Genomic DNA, 26,240 nt, shown 5'->3' with positions numbered 1-26,240 from the left:
GCAGGCACGAGCGAATGTAGCCCGCGAGAGAAAATGGCGGCGGCGGCGGCGGGCGATCGCGCCTCGTCGTCGGGATTCCCGGGCGCCGCGGCGGCGAGCCCCGAGGCGGGCGGCGGCGGCGGCGGCGGCGGAGCTCTCCAGGGAAGCGGCGCGCCCGCAGCGGGCGCGGCGGGGCTGCTGCGGGAGCCCGGCAGCGCGGGCCGCGAGCGCGCGGACTGGCGGCGGCGGCAGCTGCGCAAAGTGCGGAGCGTGGAGCTGGACCAGCTGCCGGAGCAGCCGCTCTGCCTCGCCGCCGCCTCGCCGCCCTGCCCATCGACTTCCCCGTCTCCGGAGCCCGCGGACGCCGCTGCAGGAGCGAGTCGCTTCCAGCCCGCGGCGGGACCGCCACCCCCGGGAGCGGAGAGTCGCTGCGGCTCCCACTCTGCCGAGCTGGCGGCCGCGCGGGACAGCGGCGCCCGGAGCCCCGCGGGGGCCGAGCCGCCCTCTGCAGAGGCCCCCTCCGGGTGAGCGGCGGGCCGGGGCCGGGCGGGCAATGAATGAAGCGAGCAGGGCGCGCGGCTCCCGGGGCTCCGCTCGTTGGGGTGGGGGGGGGGCCGCGTCCCCGAACCCTGAAGGTCGGGCGGCGCCCGGGACAGCGTGGGGACGGGACGGGAACGTGCGGGAGAGTTTGTTATTGTTTGCGGACATGTGACAGGCGTGCAAGCCGCGAAGGTGCGGGGCTCCCGGGGCCGGGTCCTGAGAGCCCCCGCGGCGCGCAGGGAGTTGGGGGGCTCGGAGCGCGAAGGTGACGGCGGTGGGTCTGCGCGCTGTGACAGCCTAGAGCCCCTCGGCCCCACGGGGACGCGCGCCCGCGGGCAGGTACCCGGCCGGGCTCGGGTGGCGCGCCCCGGGCGGCCGGGGGATTCCGGGGACTGCGGGGGGGGGGGAACGCCTGTCAAAGCGACGCAGGCGGACGCTGCGGGCTCGCGGGGCGGCCAGGTCTGCGGGGACTCCGTGGCTGCCCTCGCTGCGTGTCCTTGGGAATTCCTCCCGCACCTCGGGGGTTAGAGCGCCCGGTGCTGGGAGTTTGAATCCGCCTTTGAAGTTAGCGTTTGGCGGAATGCTGTGGGATCCAGGACCGGATGTGTCAGCCATTCAGTTTCAAAGCTGTGGGGACTGCGTCCCGCAGCCCCGCTGCGTGGCGGGGACAGGGACGGTGCGGGTTGCCGCTTTGCTCGCAGGGGTCTTCCGGTGCACCAGAAGTAGGATGTGCGTAAGATAGTTTACACCAACGGCTCTTTGGCCTCGCCCTGTTTTGGCTACTAGAAATTTTTCTGTTAGAGGAAATTCTTTTAAGTATATGATACTTAAAAAAAAAATATCTGATGAAAATACACAAAAGCATAGAATCTTGATGGATGTGTGAAGTTGCTGGATATGTTTTCGTGATCGTCACCCCGTGGCCCCCCCGTAGAATTTCTTGACGTTTGGGAGAGTGTTTTATTGTGTGTCGAATCTGACAGTCCTTGGTTTCGGTTAGTTATCTAAAGTAATTTGACCCCCTTTTGTGCTCTGGATTGTTTAAAATCACGGTCCGTTTATTACTTGGAGGTCGTTTTCCCTCCTCCCACCCCCCAACCCCAGTAGTAAAAAGTGTGTTGACCCCTGGCTCTGGCAGGATAGGGAGGAAGGTAGGCAGTAGGCAGCCCCGCTGCAGCTTTCTGTGTGCACTGTGTGCACTTGTACACGTATCTTCCTCTAGGGTTTCCTGTTTCTGTGCAGATTAGATTAAAACCTTACCAGAATAATTCTTAGGTGGCAACTCTTACTACATACAGGTCAACTTTGCAGATGAAAGAAAAAAAAAAAAACAAACAGTAACTCTAACTTGGAGGAATTAATGTTATCTAGTCCTGTGAGACCTGATTTTTTTTTTTACCCATATGATAATACAGTTGGTCATACTTCAGCATTTATAAAGTCAATGTAACATGTAACGACCTAGGAATATAGCCTGAGCAGCAACTGCAAAAATGACATATAGAACTTTAGTGTTGCCTCTAGAAATCGGAGGACCCAGGTGAGGGCCGGTAGAATTGAATACCTGAGTAGTCTGCTTCATTTTTGCATTTTCTTCTTCTTCTTCTTCTTCTTCTTCTTCTTCTTCTTCTTCTTCTTCTTCTTCTTCTTCTTCTTCTTCTTCTCTCTCTCTCTCTCTCTCTCTCTAAGTACTGGCTTATGATTGCAAAGGCTGTCTTTACAATAAGTACTGCTAGCTAGGATTCTGTTGGTGCATCTCAAGTGTTGTATGCGATAGTTTCGTTAGCTGTAAAATATCGATTGTCTATCCTTTTGAAACAATACTAACACACTCCCCACCCCCCTCCAGTTTTTGTAGCACTGGTTTGAAATTCATTTCAAATCTGCCGGTCTAAAACTTACATCATGAAGACGGGGTTATGCAAAACTGTGGTTGTGTTTTGGGTTTCCTGTTATGATGCCTTATTATTTTATCATTTAAAATCTTGGGGAAATGATTATAAGGCATATAAAATCTCAGATGAACAGTGTGTTTCCCCCTTTTCAGGTAGTTTATATTCATACTTTGAAGAGAAAGATTTAATACTGATATTTTAGGTTGGTTTTCAGTAGTAGTAGAGAGCCAAAGACCCCTGTGTCTAAAGACCTATAGTATTTTTCTTTTGTTTTTGTTTTTAAATCCAGTTTCTAAACGTTGAATATAGAAATTGAATGTTTAGAAAATACACATTGGTAAAAAAGATAAGTTATGGGAAATTCATTAAAGTCAAAGATTGTATGTCTGCCCTCTCTCCTTCAGTAAAATAACTCAAGTCAGTGAAAGTTTGCCTGTAAGTGGCGCCCAAGGGTTTGGAATTTTTTCCCTTATACTACAGAATAAGGGGCTTTTCCTTCCTATTTACTGTCTTTGAAGAAAAATTACAGTGTTACTCTGCATTGAACAGGCTGTTGTAAGGTTGGCAGATATAATTACTCTGTCCTATTTTTGTAGTTTCAACCAAACTGTCAATCACTTTGCTGCCTCGTGAAAGAGCAAGCCATGCTGGGCCTGTTAGTGTTAGCCTCGTTTAAAACTAGCAATATTTCATAAGCCGCCCCTTCTACTCGGGCCTCAGTTTCACTTCCTTTTAGAAGCTGTTAGGCTAAAAATACAACTCACTGGTCCTTTGCTAGAGGGGAGGCATAAAAACATTAATAATAAACCTAAAAATATGTCCTTTCAAACTCTGAGTAGATGATTCTCTAACATCATAGACGTAGCCCGGGAAGTTAGCCCTGAGTGAATTCCTGAGCTCTGGGAGTTAGGCTTTCTCTCCAGGTTTTGTTTTAAACTAGGTAAGGAAATTACTGTATTTTTAAAAGATTAACCTTACTAAATAGGATTCTGGAAGAGAAATATCAGGGCTAGAGTGGTTGCCAGCTCTTGTTTTCTCTTCATATCTGATCTTGGCAAGAGTGACTGGTTAACCAACATTCCTTAATATGTGATTTCCAATACACTATAATGACTCCATTTTGTTAGATAGGCAAACAGGAAGGAGCCCTGTTGATCGATACTTCTGTTCCTCTTCAAGTGTGATGTGTTGCGTGTTGTGGAAATGGTCGCTGACATGTGGGCCTAAAGCTTTCAAAATGTGCAGAGAAAGGGATAGATATTCTGTCCCTTCAACAAGAGAAGGGGGGGGGGAAAGCTACAGTTTGCCTGGGCAGTCTGCTACCCTGTCCTTGACCCCGTTGGCCAATTCCAAAGGAAGAAGTAGTCAGGGAGAATGGGTTATTCTGAGGGATGTTCCAAAATGCTGTTAGTATTGCCTCTGCATCCTGCACTCCGGGCACTTCCCTGAGCTGAGGGGAAAGCTGTGTGAAGTGGGAAGCGTGGATGGGAAGGTCTCGGTCCATGTCGGGCACAGCTGACCCCGTGCCTGCATTTTGCAACGTAGGATGATTTGTTTGTATCACGGGTGTCACATGCATCCTTTAGACGGTCATCTTCCTTAGTCCTGGCCTTTCTGTATCTTCAGTTAAAAGTTACAGTTGCTAAAAAATGTCAAGGGAACCGGTAAAGCCGGGAGGAGGTAGACAAAGGCTTGCCCTAGCATGAGCAAGGCCTTGAGTTTGATTGCTAACATATGCAATATTCAAAACGTAACAATGCCTTTCAGACATATCTTGAGAATATTTTTAGTCATGAAAGAAGTCAGGACCAGAATTCGAGTAAATGACTCACCAGAAGCCGGGACATTAGTCTGGTACCCTTTAGACCACTAAACGTAGGAATTTTACCTATGGCTTAAAACACACTTGGTGGGTGTATGCTTTTAATACAGCCAGCTTCTCTGCCTTCTGTGCGGCTGACAGATTACATAGATCGCCTTGTCTCATCGCCACTGCCACCCTCTCAGGCATGGCAACTTGTTTGAGGAGGTAAAAGTTATTTGGATATAGAAAACCCCCCCATGAACACCCAGCTGCAGACAAGAGTTAGGATCCGACCGGTCAGCCTGCCTCTGTTGCCAGCGCCTCTTGTCAGTTTTCACTGTTTCTATTTTTGTCTTCAAGTTAATTATTAAATTAATTTATGAACTTTAAAAAGGAAGTTGTTCTGTAGGAGTCGTGAGAGGACGGGCGCAGACTCTGCCCTGCCTGTACAGATCTGACACATTCTCTAACAGCCTTGCGTGGGCACAGGCATTTTATAAGTAAGTACTATGTATGCCCCCCCCCCCCCAAAAAAAAAAAACCCTGCTCTGGCAAAGAGGATAAATGATTCGTGTTGAAAGTTTCTTAGATTTGTGCCATATTAAATCATAAGTGAAAGGAGACAAAGAAGCCTGCATAGTGTTCCCACTGTCTTAGATTTCATTCATTCAGTGTAGATGAACTTTGCAAGACAGTGGTCTGGTTGATCAAAAGGTCACTAGTACAGAGCCTGGGTTTCAGTCGGTGGACGGTAGAGTGACCGTGTTTCATGATCCTATGTTAAGTGCAGAGTGAGAGATGGAAAGAGATAGTGAGAGAAATTGGGGAGAGGAAAAAGGGGGGAGGGAGGGAGGGAGGGAGAGAGAGAGAGAGAGAGAGAGAGAGAGAGAGAGAGAGAGAGAGAGAGGAGGAGGAGGAGATCAAGCAAAATCAGCCCTCTGAACCTCACCCACAGCCTTAGGTGAATACAGCCACACCTTCCTAGCCCCTGAGGCCAGTTTTAAGTCAGTAGTTAGGAAAGGTGGCTTTGCCCTCTCCTGCATCTGTCCTGCTTGGTTTTCCTGTTCCTTTCCTCTGGTTGTTTGCCCTTCTCTGAGGAGAGGCACGCTGGGTTTGGGCAGCCTCAGCCACAGTAAACAGATGCAGCTCTGGTTCACACTCTGCCTGCCTGCTCTTAGTAAGAGGGAGGGAGACAGAACTGCAAGTTCAGGCATGACTTTTTTTTTTTTCTAAGAGAAAATTAAAACGAGGGTATGGGAGCCGGAAATTCAATATCTGCCAACACTGGTTTTCAACCTCGGCCCTTATTATTCGTCAAAGCAGCTCCTAATAGGAAAACAACGAAAGGGAGCGAGGGAGCGCGGGACGGACTTGCCCCAGGGCGTGGAGTGATCAGGATTGGCTGTTTTTCTCTGCACCCCAGTTAATTCGGGGGGTGGGGGGTGGAAAGGGTGCTCAGTTGTGTCAGCATTTGAGTGGTCGGCTTGATATTATAAACGTGGATGTGACGCATTGCTTGGCAGAATTTTTAAGTCTTAACCAGGTGCATGTTTAAAGTGCCCAGCTGTCACCTGGGAGTTCCTACTGTGGCCATTGGACCTCTTGAAGACTCGAGGAAGTCCCTGGAGCCACACAGTACCAAATATACTGTCCTGCAGTTAGGATAAGAAGTCAGTTTGTCACCTGCATGCCTCTCTGTCCGGGGTATGTGTGGAGTAGGGGGTAGAGACGAGACTGCTTCCTGGTTGGCCCAAGAAATCATTAACTGATAGGTTATGATGTCATCTTCAAACAGGTCTCACATCATCCTGAATACTTAGTACCAGATCGGGAATTGTAATTCCCAGCGTTGACTCTTTATGTTTTATACATCGCTTGGTGTTGAGCAGTAGTGTGTTGGTATTTAGTAAACAGTCACTGAAAATTCTGACATATGATTTAAAAGCTACGATAATTAGCATATTTCAGTAACTTACATGTAGTTATAACTGGAGCCGTATGCCAACGGTCAAGTACTGAGAAAGTGAGCTCTGGTGTCTAAAGTGTGGTGACTTGGGAAGATAGTATACCTTTCTGCACATCTTTAGCAGTTCTTCCTTGGAGATTGTCTCCAGCCTTTGGGACATTAGAATTAAGTCTTCAGAACGGCCCCAAGCTTTCCCTATTCTGTCTCCTTACGTCGGCCATTCAGAATAACTCTGGAGTTGGTTTTCCTGGTCATGACCTCCCTGGACTGCAGACTGCACCAGAATCAAGCTGCTATTCTTCCCTAAACCAGCACAAGCCTGTTCCTGCTCACTAAGTGCGGAAACAGGACCTACGACTCCGTCTTGGCACCTGCCCGCCTCTCCCTCAGCCTTGTTCACTCCCTGGTCATTTGCCACCTGCCTAGTCCAGGCAGCCGCCCCGTGGACTGGAGAGCAGCCTCTTGCATCCCTGTCTCCTCACACTTGCCTTCCCGGACTGTTTTCCATGTTCTATGCCTGAGAGACCATTTGCATGCAAACCTCACCTTAAATGCAAACCTAACCTTAGCTTCCTACCTCCAGAAAAAAAGGAAGGAATTCTGTTAAGTCCACAAACTTGCTAAGGTTTTCACTGAATTACAGACCCACTGAATCTACTGTGTTCCTTCAGCAGTCCCTGGCTGGCCGGGCTCGCTACCTCTGCCCCTTGGGTCCATCCTGGCTCACCCTAGTCCCTGGGTTCACGTCCCTCATTTCCTCAAACTCCAAGCACTGCCTCCTGCTGGCTGGCTGTGCTTCCCATGTTCCCTGGCCTTGCTTGACTCTCTGTCCCTCAGTACTTAGGCAGCCTCACTGTTGAAATCTTAGTCCCTTGTCCCTTCCGTAGGGAGACTTTTCCACTTGCCCAGTCTGACTTGGTGCTGCATGCCCCTGTGGAACATGGTTGAGATTTTAAAGTTAACTCCTTTGTTGACCGACTGCTGGCCCCAGAAGACTGTATGGCCTGAGTGGACAGGGCTGTGGCTGGGTAGGAACCTAACACCAGTGCATGCTCAACAGCTTCACAGCTGTCTGTGGAAACCGAACATGAGGGACAGCGCCACGAGTGTCCAGACAAATAGATCCTGTGTTCTTCCCTCTGGTCAGATGTAGTTGATGACCTAGCTGAGAGGGGCTCAGGTTCTCCATAGGCTGGCTGGAAAGTTGCTGGGAAGCAGCACCCGGTGCCTGCAGTAAGCAGGGCAGCCAGTGTGTCGAGCAGGTAGGTGGCTGCACTCCCTGGTTGCCTTCGGGTGTAAGGAGTTCGCTCAATGCCTACGACTTCTCTGCACTGACTGGGTGGGTGAGAACACACACGCAGGAATAAGTACATGCAGAAGGCTGTTGGGCCTTGATGCATAGCTCTTTTTCCAAGTTCGTAGGATGGTGTTTAATGTTAAAATATACTTCTAGGATTTTTGTCTTTGAAAACTAGCTTCTGAGATTTATAGTCTTGGTGAGTCACTTGGGGATGGGGAGAAGTCCACATTCACGTTAAAGACGAGATTTGCCAGGCAAGCACTGTATGAGATTTCAGGCGCCGCCGTGGCCTCGTGTAACAGGAACCAGACAGGAGGTAACCGAACCCGGCAGGTCCCTTACCTAAAGCACAGTTTAGTAACCAAGAGAGAAGGCCTCAGGCAGCCAAAGAGGGTGGGGCAGGGGAAGGTGGATTTGGGAAGTCCTTTGATTTTAGAAGAGTCTGGGGCGTTTGTGCGGGACTGACATTTATTTAGGGAGTTGCAGTCGTGGTCATTTGGTGTTCCTGCCCCACAGTAGTTAGAGGAACAAAGTGTGGGCGTTGCAGGAGGCAAGCAGGTTGCTTTCTGGCAGAGGTATCAGCAGGCTGACCCCAAGGAGGGCAGGGAGGCAGAAGAGGAGAATTAGAATGTACATTCAGGGTCACCTGGCGTAGGGACAGTTGGCTCCGCCTGGGTAGACATGCTTGCTTGTTAGAACATAACCCTTTTGAGCATCATCAGTTTTTCCTAACCTGCAAAGTGAATGGATTCAAGACATAAAATCACTTTGCTTTATAACAAGTATGGCTTCTTATTTAAGGTTGTCACTGTTTAGTCATCTTAGAGGTTGTAACATGTGTTAAGGAAATTTTCTCAGATTTTAATGCTTAGGGTGGTGAGCCTCTCGTGTCTGCAGCTCTGCCGTCTAGACAGTGAAGAAATGAGGGTTTCTCTGAGTTACAGAGAGTGGCGATTGCTGGTTATTTCTAGTAATTTTTTTTCTAATGATACATAGACACCTTGTGAATTATCTGTGTGGGAAAAACCTGGTTATTTGTTGGTCTGCAGTTTCTTTGACGTAACAATAAGCACAAAGCTGCCACCAGTATATCTCAGCCCTTTCCCTAGATTTCCGAGGTCAAGCACTCAGTTCCAGCTGCCCACCCAGCATCGACCAAACTGTAAATTACTGAAGGTTTGGGGTTAACGAGTGTGTGTGTGTTCTAGGATAGTACAGTATGTCAGTCCTTTTTCCTCTGAAAATTATTTTAATTGATTGTATTTGTTACTGATTTTCAGGATTTTTGGTTGGTGCTTTTTTATTGGACCTTAGATTTTTAAAAAGATGTGACAAGTTGGGGAGGCAGCTCAGTCATAAAGTATGCTTCACCTCTGCAAAGGCTGCAAAAAGAAAAGCAGACGGACAGACAGACAGACAGACAGACTGCCAGGAAGGATGGGTATTCTCTTCTTCTTTATGGTGCTGATGATTGAACCCAGAGTGTTTTACATGATAGACAAGGGCTATCCAGGCCTTTAATATTCTTGAAAGAGGGGTTGTGTCTTGAGGGGCAGGCATAAACATAGATCTTATAGGTTGGCTTTAAACTCTGTATAAAGCCTGGCTGCCTGACTGTGCCTGACTGTGTCCCTCTGCTTCTGCTTCTGCTTCCCAGTGCCAGGACAAGTGCCACCACACCTGGCTTATTCTGAAATTATACATTTTATTATTTAGTATACTAAATATACACCTCTCTGCTGTTTATATTACAATAAAATAATAAATAAAATGACATATATACACATACTATATATGTCACTAAAGCTTAATTTAACAATTCAAAACAATATAAATGTCTAAAGATAGACACCTATGTGTATATACATACATATACATCTATATATGTGTGTATATATATGTATGTATGTATATATATATATGTGTATATACATACATACACTTGTGCTCTTGGCTTCATAAAATAAATATGCTGGCATAAATTGTTGTATGAAAGGGAATGCGTATTTTAAAATATAATAACACAGCCAGATTGTCCTGTGAAACCTCGTGTCAGTTTCCATCTATGCCACAGTAGGGGACAGTGACCATTTTCCCAGCCTTACTAACATGGTATATTGCCACAGTTGTGTTTCAGCTTCCATTTTTGTCAAGCTGGTGGGCAAATGAAAATCTCCCGCTTGAATTTGCATGTCTTAGCTTGATCTTTTCTTGCTTGCGGTGGGGTGAGAATTCTACATTCCTAAGTCACCAAATTTCAAGGTCTGTGCTAGATAGAAAGAAAGCCAGCCGGCGCCCAGAAACAAGAGTCTCTGCTGACTCAGCGTGAGAGATGGCTCCCTGTCTCCGGCTGTCACCTGGGGAGGTCTCCCAGGCAGGAGGTGGCTGTCATCACTCCTTGGGCTCTGCCCTCACAGGAGCGCCTCCGTGGCCTTTGGGATGCCTTCCTGGGTACATGCTGACACCATCTCCCTATGGGCTTTGCTCTCTCTTCCACACCATCAGCCTCGCCCACCCCGAGCTGGCCAGCCCTTCTTCCCCAACTGTCAACGCTGGGTCCTTGTCCCCTCAGACTTTTCTCCATCCTTAACATGAAGTGCAATCTCTCTCCATAGTGTAGTTTAGATGCTCTGGGATGCAGCCTCCTGTCATCCTCAAATGTCCCCCCCCCACACACACACACACAGAACACTTGAACCCTCCCATGGTCACTGTTTAATGCTTCTGTCTGAAGGGCTTACTCTGCCTCCTCAGTGAACTATTTTTTTGTGTGTTTTTATTCTTTGAAATAAAGCATTATTGGTATTCTACTAAAAATACATGTGTCTATTTGTGGAAGTCAGCCCTGAGCTGTAAATACTGCTGAACTCCTTGGTTTAGAAGTTCTCTAAATTCACCACTCTTAAAGCTTCTTCGTTTTCTCTTTGTCGCTGAATGTGTACTCATGTCTTTCAGCACAGCAGCGCCGACAGACAGAGAGGTGTCTGAAGCACACGTTGTAAAATGAATCAAATGTTCTAACTCACCGGTGTTAACATTTCAGACGTGCGGTGGCAGGGGAAAAAATGTTGGTACCAAGCCGAGACTGCCCTTGAGACTAATCAAGGCCATCACGGCTCAGACAAATAGGCTCAAATGCTTCAAGCAGAGAGCCTGGCTGGGCATGAGCACATCTGTGGCAGGTTTGTGTCAGCTGCCAGGCCTCCACAGCCCCTCTCCATGAACCTGGAGCGGTGTTCTTAGAGGAACGGAAGGAAGGGCAGTGTAGTGAGTGCGACAGCATGAGTGACCCACGTGAGTCACCACTCCTGATTACGGGACACCATGCCTTCAGTAACCTTGAGTGTCTGCTGTGAGCTGGACATCAGGTGCAGGAACACGGTGGAGGAAGTCAGCTGTCCCATGGTGTGTCCCTGAGTGTGTTTAGTGGCTCGGAGTCATGCCACTAAACCCTGAAGCAGTCTTGGGAGTGGGGCACTAGCAAGAGGCTTTCAAGAGAATCCATGGGCTAAGAGGGTGGAAAGTACAGAGGCCCAGAAGTCAGTGTCAGCGTGACTGGAAATCTGTCCCGGGTAGCTCAGGCAGCCACACCTGAATGGGGAGAGGGCGCAGATGGGGCTCAGACACCTAGGACAAGGTCCCTGGCCCTGGCCAGCTGGAGAGCTAGACAGGGTTTTGTTCCAGGGACCAATCCTTAGGTCTCAGTGCTTAGAACTAAATAAAAAGCCTTTGTAGCTGGACGGGTAACCACGCTGCACCAGGAAGTGGGTCAGCAGGCTCAAAGGAGGAGTTGCCGAGCTGGGAGCCAGACCTGCCAGCCACCTATTACCATCAGGCCCCTGGGAATGAGTACCTCTCTGGAGTCTGCGCTTCGCATCTCTGAGCTCTAGAACAGAGTCGATGACCGCGAGACGAGATCCCTTTTAAACGTCTCTCATGAACTTTGATGCCACTACACGTGACTTTGAAGGCTTGTACTTAGCTGCTCCTGTTTTTAGCAGAGACCATCTGTGTACATGGTGATCATCTTGTCAGAAACTCATTGCTCCGTACTATTTTGTAAGATTTTTTTCTTCCCATGAAGAAAAGAATGGAAGAGTGTAGCTTTTCGATTCTGTGATGTGGGGTGAAATAGCTGGTAGCAGGCTGAGGTCCTGGAAACCCCTACTCTGTGCTTAGGGGACTGAGGTCCTTGACACCCCTGCTCTGTGGTGCTCACATGCAGCTCCAAAGTAGACCAGGAAGGAGTGGCAGGGAGCCCCCCAGGCCACTTTGAGCCACAGCTTTCAGACTCAGCCTGTCCCGCCCCGCTCAGGCGAGACTCCTCCTCCTCTGAGTGTCCTGACCCACTTCCTGGTACACAGTGGCACTGTAGCAGCTCTGCTCTCTCAGAGCTGCGAAGTTAAGCGTTTGCTTTCCAGACCCCTGGTCGTCCTTCAAATTCTTGTTCCTTTCTGAAATTTAATTTTGAAAGTTATTTTTTGTGACTAAATTTATTGAAAGTTTTTTTTTTTTTAAGTTTTATAAACTCTTGCGGTTTCAAACTGTTTATCACCCGTGAAGAGAAGCTTAAAGTAATATAAAGAGAAGCAGTGGAAGGTTAGGCATGGCCACATGCACCTGTAATCCCAGTGCTCAGGAGACTGAAGGGAGAGAATCTTCCAGGCTAACCTGAGGGACATAGTGAGAGATCCTGTATATACACACATGCACACACACATGCACACACAGACACACACAGACATGCGCGTGCACGCGCGCACACACATACGCACACACAGACACACACACATGCATGTGCACACATACACACACGCGCGCACACACACAGACATGCGCGTGCACACGCGCACACACACATGCGTGTGCACACATACACACGCACACACATACATATACACACACATACACACGCACACACAGACACGTGCACACACATATGCACATGCATACACACACAGATGCACACACAGGCACAGACACACACATACACACATGCGCGTGCACACACACGCATGCATACACATGCATACGTGCATACACATGCACACGTGCACACACACATACACACACACGCACATTCACACATGACACTGAGGCTGCTCATAACTCCCTGCTGAACAGTGGGACCTTAGCAGGAATTGCTGTCTGTCTCCGAGTGGCGGTGAAGAACACTTGAGCCTTCCTGCTCCTGCAAAGCCCGCCCCTCGGTGTTGCAATGTTGCCATCAGATATGGAGAGAGGCGGTTGAGGCCTTACTGTATGCTCCCAGCACGTGATTTCCAGACCAGGCAGGGTGAGGGGCAGAACAGTTGTTGCAGACTGATTCCCGGGGCACCACTCTGAACCTTCGTGACAGACTGTGATGGCTGACTGGAGGTTCTGTCACTAGGAAATGAGGCAGCTGGACTGTCAATCTGCACAGTGCACACAGGCCCTGTCCTGCAGTCTCTGAAGGGGAGAGTGGGCCACTCCTCCATCCTAAGAGTGTTTGCTAGGAGACCTCTGACAGCAGTGCGGGGACCTGGGAAGAAAACCTCCCCTCGTGGGCATGGGCCCAAAAGGCAGTTTTGGCATCAGAGAGAAAAGGTTACGCTCAAGAACTTGTTACTTTCTCTTCTACCTCCTTCCTGGGCCAAGTTTTGTTGATACAAAGTCATTAGTGTCTGAAGTCAGCTTCTCTCCGAATCAAGCAACTTGGTGAGAAATGCATCCAGAATTTTATTGTACAGTATAGTACTTTATACAAGTTGATTGGGTCCCCCCCCCCCAGATGCTAGATGTCACAGATCTTAATCCATACGAGTGAGTCAGCAGAAACCTCTTATTCCAGGGCTAGGGATGTAGCTCAGCTGGTACTGGTCTTCCTGAAGCCCTGGTTAGATCCCGCACCACATGAAACTGGACGCCTGGAGCCTAGCCTGCACCCTCACTGCTCAGGAGGTGGAGGCCTAAGGACCAGAAGGTCAAGGCCACCCTGAGGTGCCTGAAACCCTCTAGAGCAGAGGTTCTCAGCCTGTGGATCACATTTGGGGGGGTCAAACGATCCTTTTACAGGGGTCACCTAATACCATCTGTTTATCAGATATTTACAGTTCATAACAGTAGCAAGATTAAGTAGCGAGTTGTGAATGAAGTAGCAACACAAAAACCAAGTTTATGGTTGGGGTCCCACACCATGAGGAGCTGTGTTGAAGGCTTACAGCACCACTGCCCGGCTGGCTCTGTCTTTTAATGCTGCAGATTGCCTACCTTAAGCTCTCTGTCCTTGTACATTGGGTTCCCTCTGCCCCAGCTATTTCTTTCTGTGTGTATTGAGAGCACATGAGTTAGTTTTATAATGATCAGGAATGTTTTAAATCACAAAATTAGCCCAAAGCCAGAACATTTTGCACTGTTGGCTGCTGATTTTTTTTTTCTAATTTGGATGCTAATGTAATACTAACCTTTTGTTTGTTTGCTTGTTTTCTTTAAGTGCATTACTAAGAAGCATTGATGCTCGTATTTGCATGACTTTTAAAGGGTCTCAGCTTAGGAATCTGCTTTAAATATTGATTCATTTTTTTTTTCACCAATACTTAAGTAGTCATTAAGTCCGAATCTTTTTATACATATAAAACGCTCTTTAAATAATTAAAATTGTTTCAGAAATCTCATCACTTGCCATTCTAACTTGTGCCTTCATGAGTCTCCTCGCTGTTTCTTTGATTCACTGTGAACTGAATTCAGAGACTATGGTCACTGCAGAGGCTGGCCTCTCTCACAGGCTTGTCACCTGGGGTCCCTACCTGGACCTGGGGATAGGCCTTCTGGCCCCCCGTGGCTTTCATTGGCTCCAACCACACAGGAGTACTTTGGAGTTTTTCTTAACATATGGAAAATGAGGTTGCGTGGTGCCTGCGTAGCCCAGGCTGAAACACGTGCCCAAGGATTCAGATCCCTCACAACTGTCCCCATAAACACGCCTTGCTCAGAAGGGCATTGAGCAGGTGCAGCCGCAGCCCTGGGTGTGGAAGCAGCCATAGGCACTCCTTTCAGGCTGGAGAAAGAGATAGAGCTGGAACATGGAGGTCAGTCCCCAAGCCAGTGAACTTCAACTCAGAACCCTCTTTCTAGGGAATTAGACCTTGAGAGAAGAGAGGAAGGACTGTCCCCAGAAGCCCTTGGGCCTCCAAATCTGTTTTCTGCTGTGACAAGATCAGACCCAGTCTCAAGTGAGGTAGAAGGTGAGGACCAACCCAGGAGGCCCTCTGGCTTCCGAATGTGCACAGGGCACAGATGTTCCCACACCCACACACAAGAGACGCGCTCAGAATTCCTGTAAAACTAAACACAGTTTCAGATTTAAATGTGTTTACTGTGATGTGCAAGAAACTATACTCCAAATGTAGTTAAATTTCCTTATTACACAGTCAAGGTTTTGTGGGGTTGTTTTGGGTTTTTTTGGTTGGTTGGTTGGTTTGGGGGTTTTTCACCAGCAGAATGAGAGATGTGTGGGTGTACACAGTCATTAAAGGTAATTGTTAGCACCTGTGGAGCGCTTTACCTTGTTCTGAGAGCTTGTCCAAACTCTGACTCTCATGAGGATCATTCTGGTGTCACAGATGGGAATAATTCAGGAGGTTGGGTGGGAAAGGAAAGAGTGGCAGCTCCGAGCCTGAACCGTCCCTCTGCCCATAACCCAGTCACACACACTCACACACACACACACACACCCCGGAGTGGCTTGCTTCCCCAGGCGTTTGGAAAGTCACTTAATGAACTAGCTCCAGCATAGCTTAGGCTACCCCAAGAAAGCTAGTTTTTTCTTCCAGTAGTTTTCATTTTAAATTCATTTCAGACTGGTATTATTTTTCCCCCCTTTTTGGTATGTTTGAGTTGTTGGTCAAGCCTCTCTACTTGTTGACCTGAAGATAATATCTAAGACCAGCAGCCTGTGTAAAGTTCTGCTTAAATAGGGTCATTTATTCTCCTACTGATACTTGTTCCGCTACTGAAGTAAGTTTATGCCTGCCTGTCTCCCAAGTATTCAGTAGGCATCTTTGATAATGAAAAGCCCTTGGTGGCTCTGAACTCAGTCCTCTGCCATCCTGCAAAGGAGATTGTCTTTGAGTTTCTAACTATGGAGAGGGTACCCAGACAAGACCAAGACTTAAGGGAAGGTGAACGTTTTTAGCCTGTGTCTCTCATATTGCGTTGTCTTATTTCCTTCGGTGTGGATTGTGTGTTGGTCACACCCTAAGTTTTATACATTGGCTGCCTTAACTCAGTGCGTGACTGGCATGGTTTGCTATGTGGATGCCACCGTGCCAGAGACTCAGACATTCCCCACGTCAAAGCTGGAGCTCTGGAGGTCCACCCGGTGTGTTGCCTGGCTCTCCAGCTGCTTCTTGATTACCCAGAGCTAGTCTCACAATGACTCTTGGAGAAAGCCAAGGCACATGGTCCCCCTGGGGATGGATGACAGTCTCCTGCCTGTGCTGCTTCCGAGACTCCTTAGAGAAAAAGAACTTGTGTAAAGTTGATCTCACGTCTCGCTACACTCATAGTAATTTGCCTTCAGGACTGTTTCTTAAGAACATGACAGACAGATAGTGCTGACGGGCAGGGAGATGAGTGGATGGCCCCTCATGACAAATGGGATTCCTTGATAGGTCGACCCAGACTCAAGTCAGCATCGCTGAACGGGCAGCAGGGAACCATCTGGCTGCTCCCTGAAGCCAGTGCTTCCTGGAAGAGAGCCGAGAGGACCCTGCAGAGGCCCCGGGACGTTGCCAAGCGAGGGACACGGGAGAGGCCGAGAAGAGGGCTTTCTCAGAGAGCAGATGGTTGCTAGCAAATGAGGGCCACAGGGGATGACAGGGACTGTCCCAAGACAGAGCAGCTTATGGAGTGATGGCATAACCGCTGGACTTCAATGTGGGACAGAAGGCAGGTGGGAGCACAGGCTAGCTCTAGGCAAGCCTGGGGAGGAGGGAGGCTGCAGAGAGGTGAAGCCAGATGGTTTGCAAAGGCTACACACTTGGGGACTGGTAGGTTGGCTTCTGTCTTAAGATGGATTTTCATGGGTCTTTGAAAGAGTGTTTGTTAAGCAGTGGATGTGCTTTTCTGACACATTTCTCCAGGAGGAAGTTTAGGTGGGGCTTGATTGGGAGTTAGTAGGAAGTCATCTATGGTGAAATGATTGCCATAATAAAGACATGAAGTATGTATGTACATAGGAGTTTTTCTGTCTCAATTATTGCAGTTGGAGGTGTAATGTGACACAGGCTCAGCAGATTTACTAAGAATGGGCTATGCCAGACTCTAGGAACACAGCAGTAACAACACAAATTCCCTGCCCTCTCAGGCCTCGCATCTTAACGAAAACAGTTCTGCATGCGCCCTGACCCATCGCTAGGCTCTAGTCACGTGGCTCTGTGCTGTTCGGTTTTTTCTTGCTTTCTTGGACTTGTGTTAGAATGTTGTAAACGCCTGCTTTGACACTTCAGTCTGTTGTTCTGTGATCCTAATTGTCCTCTCTAATGATCTTGTGCAGATACCGTCTATCCATGTTCGCGGCTTGCACAGAATGTGTGTGGCTGGTAACAGTTAAACTGGGCTATTGCAGAAGCAGAGGGTGGCAGCACCTAGTGTGTGGTCTCTGAGTACTCCAGAAGTGAGTAGAACACACCGAAGTCTCGGTCATTGTTTAGAAAAACAATATGAGACATATGGAAACCCTATCTAGAGCTTTCTCTCTTGCACATGGATAGCTTCCTTGGATGGACAGTGTAAGAACGGATCTAATAAGATAGGGAAGTTTTATTTGATTGTTCTGTTTGGGGACAGAATCCTGCTGAATAGTCCTGGCTTGTCTCCTGCCTCTCCTGGGCCTGCCCAGTCACCCAGTTAACTCCTTGACTTTTGTCGTGGTTTCTCTTGTAGTACTGGGTAAGCAGGTGTCACACCATTGAGCTACACCCAGCTCCAAAGCGCAGTCTGGGGTAATGAACAGAACGGACTGAGTCTTGCGGCTTGGTTTAGCTCGTGACTGACTTTTAGCCACGTACTTTTTTACCTACACCTTGGCTGTATATCTTTGCCTGTCCCACAAGTCTTGGAATAAACTTGGAAGCTGTGGAACTGAAAGCACCACTGTCTCAGTAAAAAGAGACGTGTATGCCTAAGGACAGAAGATGGGACCGGGAGATGAAGCTGCTGGTGCAGTCACCTGAGTGTCTGCCTTGTTTTCTCTTAAGATGACCTTTTTAAAATGGTGCTGGAAAAACGTATATCCACACTCATAATGAAACTAGGTCTTTCACCTTATACAAAACCACTGCAGAGTGAATCAGAGGCCTTAATGTGAAACCAAATTGCTTTAACATATAACGTAGACAGGACTTTCTGAATGGTCTGCAGAGGCTCAGGCAATAACTGCAAGAATTAGAAAAGCTCCCACATGACATGTTTCTCTGCTGCTCATTGACAGAGTAAATATTCAATATATATATAAAGAATTAAGACTCATAAAAATAACCCAGTCAATAGTTAAGCAAATGAATAGGCGGCTCTCAAAAGAAATACAAATGACCAGCAAATGAACATGTTGAACATGGGAAAATGTCCGTATCTGTGACCATTGGAGAAGTGCAAACCAAAACTACATGGAGCTGGGAATGGCAGTGTGTGACCCCAGCATAGGGGAGTATAGGAGAAGGAAGGTGAGGTCATCCTCACTTACATTGTGAGTTCAAGACCAGCCTTAGCTACATAAGACACTGTCTAAAAACCCAAGAGGAAAGGCTGTTTTGAGATCTCTGCCCTCTGGGAAATCAGCAGCTGCTGACACTGGGGGCTCTGGCCTGCTGGTAGGAATGTTAACTAGTTAACCACTGTGGAAGTCAGCGTGGAGGTCCCTTAGACAAACACAAGTAGAATTCCTGTGTGATCCAGCTGTTCCACCCCCAGCAGATTCCTAAAGAGTCTTAAGTCAGAATACAGCAGCGTTATCTACGCTCTCTGCGAGGTACACAGCCAGCTTAGGCGCCCATCCCATCCGCAGATGACGAGGTAGAGAAAGCGTGCTGTGAGCATACACAAGGCACTTGTATTCAGACACAGAAAAACGAAGCCAGGCTGTCTGCAGGAAAATGGACAGATGTTAAAATAAGCAGGACCCGAATAAATACAGCATATTTTCTCTCATCTGTGGAATTGTGTGAGTGTGACATACACACACATAGGCCCCAAAGTAGAAAGAGGACTATTTGATAGGAAGGGGACCGGTGGGATGAGGCATTGGGAGGGTAGTGGTGGACATGGATGAAAATGTCGTAGCAAAGCCCACCACCCGTACATTTACTATGTGCAGACAGCACCGCTTGGTTCTATACTTCCTGCCAGCTCCATCTTACCCTGTGTCTGGGTTCCCAGTTCCGGCGCTTGCAATCCCTGGACACCACTCACTCCCTGGCTGCCTTAGTTCCCCACTGCCTCCCAGGTTGCTTTGCTGGGATGGCACAGCTGCCTGCCTCCCAGACACGGACCTTCCTTGGATCTTCCTCTGGGCCGTGTTTCCTCACTAACCTCGGACGAATGATCTAGACTCGGGCTGGCTTCTTACTAATCCTGCCTTGGTGTTTTCCTGGGGCCAAATTCTGTCTCTTTAAACCGCAGGCCTAGCATCTGAGCTCCCTTCTCCATGCAGTGCCCCTCAGGGCAGGGCAGATGTTTCCACCGAGGCCTCAGAGAAGGATCTTTTTCTCCTACGGGAAGGTCTCTCTCTCTCTCTCTCTCTCTCTCTCTCTCTCTCTCTCTNCTCTCTCTCTCTCTCTCTCTCTCTCTCTCTCTCTCTCTCTCTCTCAGCATCTGCAAATATCAGGGGCATCCGTCAGCACCGTTTGTAGACTGAAAGCTGAGTAAGACAACCCTTGCCCTCAGGTAGACCCAGCCAGAGGAGACGGACAGTCAGTCCACTCTATTCAGCCTGTACTTACCAAGTCCGTCCCCTGTGCCAGCCTTCCTAGTAAGACAGTGATAACAGAGCTGAAACCCACTTCTGCCTTCATTCCAAGTCTGGTGGTAGGGTGAGTGAGGAGCTGTGTGCTGAGGAGGCTGGAGGGGGGTTCTCTGCACTGTTACAGGGGCTGTCCCCTGAGGGGAGCTCAGGTTAGTGTCTAGGGCGGTATGGGTGACTGACCCTAGGACCTTGGAAATGTGATTCCATAGGCTGAGGGGCTGGGGTGGGGCTGAGGGGTCTAGATGGGTGGCTCATCCTTAAGAGCACTGTTGCTCTTACAGAGAATCCCCTCTTCTGACCTCCTTAGGTACTTAAGCACGCTCCCTCCCGATGCACCTATGACCATGCAGGCAAAACACTTTCCCTTCAAAGGAATAATTTCAATTTAAAAAAAAGTTTAAAAATAAATAAAAAAAAAAATCTGCCGTGCCCTACCCAGGGAACATTGCAAGAAGGGAACTCAGGCACCCGTCCTGGGGGGGGGGGGAGCACGCCTAGGGAGAGCATGGAGGGGTTCACTTTTGTTCTCCCTTCCATCGCGCTAGGGAGACTCAAGTTTTATCCACTGCCAAGTGGTTTTCCTGTTTCAGTTTGAAAGTCTTGAGGCTTATAAGCGTACCGTCCATTATCAGCCTAACGTAGTTCATTGAGATCGCTGTTCCTGACAGAAAGCGTTGGCTGACACGAGTGCTTACGAAGGAGTCGCTGTTGGTTTAGTGGGAATAATAGTTTCTGTCACACTCTCGCCCAGTACACGGTTGTTGTTAAAACTGGGAAGTGGTTCCGACGGGAGGTTTGGAAGCACTCACCAAACAGTTGTGAGTCAAACCCTGCCAGCATAAAGCTGTAGAAGCGTGGTCCTGCTGAGTCATGGCTTTCACAAAAGTGAAAAGACACTGGCACTTACCGACAGCTTCAGGATGCGGCTAAAGTGAGGAAGGCATTACTTAGGAAGACCTTGACTCCGCTATATTTGGGGCAGGATGTCAGAGTGAATGAATGCCTGCTTCTGTTCTATGTGATTTGTGGGCAGGCCACCTTTGCTATTAATAACCGTCTAAATTACATTTTTTTAAGGAAAGAGCGCCCCCTACCGGGCAAAGTGGGTTTTTCCTGAGCCCCTTCCCTTCCTGTGACCTTCGGGTTTTCCAGCCAAGGCAGGCAGCTCTAGCTGGTTCATCTTGCAGTAGAGGGGCAGCTGGAGGCCAGGATGCTCTTAACACCACCTAAACAGCACTTTGCACGTTTCAGTGTCCCAGCCAACCGGCTCGTCTCATGGACACACTGGCAGAGGAGAAGAGAACTATTCTAAACTGTGACTAGGGAGAGTGACATATGGCATGTGGCTGGGGCCCTGAGCTACTAGGAGCTGCACTCTGAGGGGTGGGGCTGCTGTGTCTACTAAGATGATCCCTTTGCAAGTCCCTGCAGGGATTCCTGAGATCCACTTGCAAATCCAGACCTACAAAGGAGTGCGATCCACCAGGCCTTTTCAGTCTTAGGGCTTTAATAATAAAAGAGTGTGCTCTCTGCTGAGAAGCTGAGACATGGACGCTAAGGAATGCTGTTTCACAGTTTTGTAGTCGTGATTTTTAGAGGGTTGATGCACTTTTGGTAACATGGCTTAATTAGTTACTTGGCATTTATCTTAGCTTTTCCACTTTGCTGAACTATACAAGCATCAGGTAATTTTTAAGGGCTATGTAACCTACGAGCTGAATTGATTTTACTTGGTGACGTGTTCATCTGTATTATACAGCCTGTAAACGGATTTATATCAAGATCATGAACTGATTAATACAACTCCAGGGGCTGGTGAGATGGCTCAGCTGTGACAAGATGGCTCAGCTGTGACAAGCACTTTTGCTCTTGCAGATGACCTGGGTTTGGGTCCCAACACCCAGATGGCAGCTCACAGCCACCTGTAACTCTGGTTCTGAGAGATCTAACACCCTCTTCTGACCTCCATGGGCAGTAATCAGACACATGCACACACACACACACACATGTACACACACATGCAGACACACACACGCGCCCACACACATGCACACACACACACACACACACACACATAAATCTTTTAAACCCACAACTTTAAGGAGTTAGAACTTAGTATAGAATGTGTGTGTGTATCTAAGTCAGAAGCACCATCTGTAATTCACAGGAGTTCAGTCATTTGTTTTGTTGTTGTTTGAGCTTAAGATGTATCTTGAAGTGACAGACGCCTAATGAATATTAACTGACCGGATAGCTAATAGTCCTGAGAAGATAGTTTTAAAAATATAAAATACTCGGTTATGGCAAAAGTTCTGCTTTAAGATTAGCCCTCAGAAGCTAGTGTGAGCCAGGTGTGGCGACAGTCCCAGCACTTGGAAGGGAAAACTGGGCAAGCTCAGGGTCATCTTTGGTCACAGTGAGTTTTAACTGTGATATATATGACCCTGTCTCAAAGTAAGAAAGAAGCTGTAATTTCATGGGTCGATACAAATTAAGTATTTCTGGTACTGTTATCCCCGGTTCTTGGCAAAGTAGGCCAGGTGCCCACAAAGAGGTCTGTCCTAGAGAGTTGGACCTCGGTGTAGCATGTCAGTGTGGCTGGACTGCCACCGAGCCTGGGGCGCTCCTCGCCCCCCTCCAGCCCCTGATGCTTTCTGATTCCCTGAACTCCAGTATGGAGAGTGGCTCTGTGTCTTTTAAGGGATGATGTTGATGATGCAGTTAATCTTTTATGAGACCGCAGTAGTAATGTTTTTGTGTAAAACAGCCTGGAAAACCATGCCTTGCACTCGCTACTTAACAACTTGATTGTTCTTAACAGATTTAGATGTCTCTAAGAGAGCTTTTAAACGATGCCCATGCTTAGTAACTCCGTTAGTGCTGTCTTTAAAATCATCAAGTACTGAGTGTCTTCCTGGGCCATGTTATCACAGAGAGTGTGACCCACATGGCTTCTGATGGGGATGACGTAAGAGCCCACGTTTAAATACTCTTCTGGTCGCCACGGGTCGTGGTTGCCTTAGGAAGGTTTCTTTCTGACGCTGTGTCCTCGTGCCGTAGGGACATTGCTGATCCTAGCACCCACGCTGAACAGACTCAACCCCTGACTCCTGACCCCAGAAGAGCCTCCACCATAGTCTTCATGTTCTTCGTGTTTTATAGTAAATATTGCATACATGAAATAGTACGCAATAGTAAGTAGTATGCAAAAGTATATGTGTATGTATATGTATGTACGTATACATATATAATCACATATATATGAAGCAGCATGGTTTAGGCGAGAGAGGAGAAAGCTTTGAGGACAGAAAGACCTCAAAATTTTAAAGCCCCAGATTCTCACTTACTGAGAGTTCACTAGACTACTTAATCTTTTTGTAAGAGTCTATCCTCAGCCATGACCGTGAGTCTTGGCTGTGCTCAGACCTGGCCCTGAGGAGGCCTCCACAGCATAGCATAACAGCAGCAGCAGTGCTCATAGTTACAGTATCTCCTGTATCTCCATTTTACATAAGAAATCAGCAGGGGCAGGTATGAACGTTAACTTCCCCCTAAGTACTGTGTATACAAATCATGCGCTGGAACCGCCTTACAGAATAGGTTCTGTTAATCCCACTTTACCGAGAGGAGCTGGAGGCGCAGAAGTGTTGAATAACTTGGACCTCAGTTACATGACTAGTAAGATTTGACCCTAGGCAGCCTGGCCCCAGGGCTCACACCCCCTGGTCAGTGAGTTGACATCCGACCTTGTCCCCCATCCTAGGAACATGCATTACAAGAAATACGATCTCTGTTGATTAAGAAGCCCCTTGAGTTCTGTTGCGTATTTGAGTAACGTGTGTATACATTTTCTCACCAAGTCCAGCCTGTTAAGTGTTATCTCTCTGATGGACACTCCCTGTATTTTTCTGGACTTGGTGACTGTTGTCCCTTTGGTGTCTCTCACACATGCGTACCTCCACCCCAGAAGGGACGCCTCTGCTCCTCGGGGCGGGTGAGTGAGTGACTGTGCTCTGTTGCTTTCTTTACGTCTTTTCTGGAGATTGAGACTCCTCTAGCTGTCAGATCAGCCCCGCCCATCAGCCATGTTGGCCTTTCATCCTCCTCCAGGGCCAATGTTCTCTGACATGATTCGGTTGTAAGTCAGCCCCTGCCTACGCTGGGCTGTGCATGCTGAAGGCCAAAGGCTCACCAGCGCCGTCTTTCAGACCTCCAGGGTCTGTTACACTCTCTAGGCCCCTTCTAAAGATCTGAAGAGTGGGGCTTTCTTGTAGCAGTAAAGAGGTTTTTGGACTTACTCCAGAACTCACTCTTCGACTGAGACTCAATGGACCAGACAGGTGAAGCTGAACTCCGGCTCAGTTGGATGGAGTCAACTTCCATTGTGTGAGGACCACTCCCTTCCTTGGGAGACTCGGATTGGGAGCCTTTGCTGACACACACACTAGTCTTCTCCCTCCCTGTTTGAGCTCTTGAAGACAGTGAACTTTATGGTCACTGAAGCCCTACGTTAACATCTGAGACAGCTGGTGTCAGGTTCTTCTCTGCATTTGCTTCTTAGGAATACTGGCTGTTGGAACGGGGTCTGTAAGTGAAATCCAGAGCACATTTCATGCAGTGTGTTCTGTGGAGCGGCCCTCCCGGCTGAGCAGTCGGGAGGGCCCTTGTGGGCCTTCTTTCCTGCTGCGCACCCAGGTTTTCACTAAAGGCTCTGAGACAGGCTACAGTCAGCGGGCTCGGCTGTCTGTCCCGCTAGTGTCTCCTGGTCTGCACACAGATGTGGTATCTGGGATCATAAAGCATGATCTCTACAAACAGTGTGGCCCCTGTGTAGTTTGTACACTTCAACACTACCATCCTTCAGAGGGTCCCTGTCTGCCAATCCCGCCGTTGATAGTTGTTCAGGCACCACCACCTCAGTAGACCTTTCTAGATCTTTCTATAGGCAGTTGACAACGGAGGATTGATTCTACCGCAGCGTTATACTTTTCATACTTCTGGGGCCGCAGAGGTGACGCTCTTCCCAGTTGTCTTAAACAGTGTCCAGTGCACCTTCTGTGCGTTTATTTGTATCCTCCTGCCTGAGCTGTTGCCCACATGGGCAGGTGTGCCTATCCCAAGTAGGGTGGTCTGCCTGCCTTTCAGGAAACCGTTAATCTTCTATTTTGAGCATCCTAGCTTGCATGCCTTCCCACCCACCAGAAGGAGAGATGGTAGCCCTTGCTGTCTCTCAGGGTGCAAAGAAATTCTTTTAGCAAAGACTGCAAAAGAGTTTTGCATTCTACTTCAGTATTAAAATTTCCAAACATTTAAACCACACTAAAGGGTTTTATTACCATAGAAAATAGTTGTTCAAAGTACCATGTATTTAACTTTTAACCACTCTTCCTAACATCTGAGGTGGGAATCTGTAATAACAGATTGCTCCCCCTCAGAACTAGCCTTGTGCGTTGAAGCTCTTAGAGAGATGACACACATCTGGACCAAGTATCAAAGGAAATCCACGGACTTGGGATCATCTTGAAGTAAAGCAGGACAGCTGAAGAGCAGCCACCATCTCTGCCAGCTCCCTGCCTGGGGACACAGGCTCTGGGCCGTGCTCCCGGGTGGAGCACTGGCAGGAGGGAGCAAGCTGCCTTGCTGAGCTCTGCACCACACGCATGGTGGAGATCCAGCCTGCTTCTCTACTGAAGTGTGAGATCTCATTAGGCTTGGCCACCACCGTCTGGCGGACTGTCCCTGGATGTGTCAAGTAGCACGAAGGGGTGGAGTTCTTGAGAGGAAATAGACAGGCAAACACTTTCTAAAAAAGATCGTCCTTTTCCCTGCTCACTCAGGAAAAGGACGCGCACAGCATCCCCCTCCCCCTCCCCAAGGCTTCTAACGGACGGTCCTTTATCAAGAATCAAGGACACAGCCAGGAGAAATATAAACACTGGAATTTTTAGCAGTGAATATCAAAGGAATACGAGCTTTCGTGGGTGTTTGTTGGGAAGGAACAAATGGAGAAGGAGACTGTTGACCCGAAGGTCCCTTAGAAGACCAGGCACTCGGAAAGTTATCTACATTAAACCCAACGGCCTTTCTGAATTCCTGCAGAAAACCATTCAGAAGTACTGTATGAGAATGGACTTAACTTGTTTTTAATAAGTGTGTAATTGAATATGGTTGTCTGCCTAGAAGCTTGGGCCCAGCAAAAGCTCAGCGAGCAAAGGTACTCACTGGGAAGTCTGACAAACTCGGTCCAGTCCCGGGACCCACGCGTGGACGGAGGACCAACCCCCACCTCTGTGCCTGCGTGAGTGTAAAAGGAGCTTAGAAAGACTTGGGCGTGTCATTAACTTCATAGACAAGTACGGAGGGGACGGGGAACCGTATAGAACTATTCACTTTTTAAAAACTAATCTAAGAGAAATGGATCCGCCCTTAAGATGCTTGCCACAGACGCCTTGACCGCCTGACTTCAACTCCTAGAAATCTCGTAAAAGCCAGATAAAGCTGTTTGAATCTCTGATCCCAGAAGTCCTGTGGCAAGATGGGAGCTGGGGACAGGAGAAGCAGCTAGGAGCTGTAGGCCCGGCCAGCCTGCTGAAGGAGAGGAAAGTGACAGCAAGAGAGACCTGCCTCACAGCCCACAACCGAGGTGGAGAACCTGACTCCTGAGAAGTTGACTGCAGCTCCACATGTGGACCAGGGTACACACATGCTGCCACTGGTACACGCATGCACATGCAAATACAAATACACACATT

The 26,240-nt window shown here is 48.4% G+C and overlaps 1 protein-coding gene across 3 annotated transcripts in view; it reads left to right on the top strand.

Annotated features, from left to right (window-relative positions):
- The window catches only part of Map3k1 (mitogen-activated protein kinase kinase kinase 1), a 58,751-nt gene that overhangs the window by 794 nt on the left and 31,717 nt on the right, over positions 1-26,240 (top strand). Inside the window, exon 1 of one of the 3 annotated variants that reach the window (XM_021208444.2) lies at positions 34-503. The exons of 1 other annotated variant lie outside the window; for it this stretch is intronic. In XM_021208444.2, the coding sequence (XP_021064103.1) occupies positions 34-503 (470 nt within the window). Of the gene's footprint in view, positions 1-33; positions 504-669; positions 712-26,240 lie in introns of those variants that run through there. One more of the 3 variants, XM_029543897.1, reaches the window with a different exon arrangement.

The sequence above is a fragment of the Mus pahari genome, chromosome 11 (genome assembly GCF_900095145.1).
Source record: "Mus pahari chromosome 11, PAHARI_EIJ_v1.1, whole genome shotgun sequence".
Classification (NCBI taxonomy): Eukaryota; Metazoa; Chordata; class Mammalia; order Rodentia; family Muridae; genus Mus; species Mus pahari.
The sequence above is the reverse complement of the archived record's forward strand: the minus strand, read 5'-3'. Positions and strand labels throughout refer to the sequence as shown.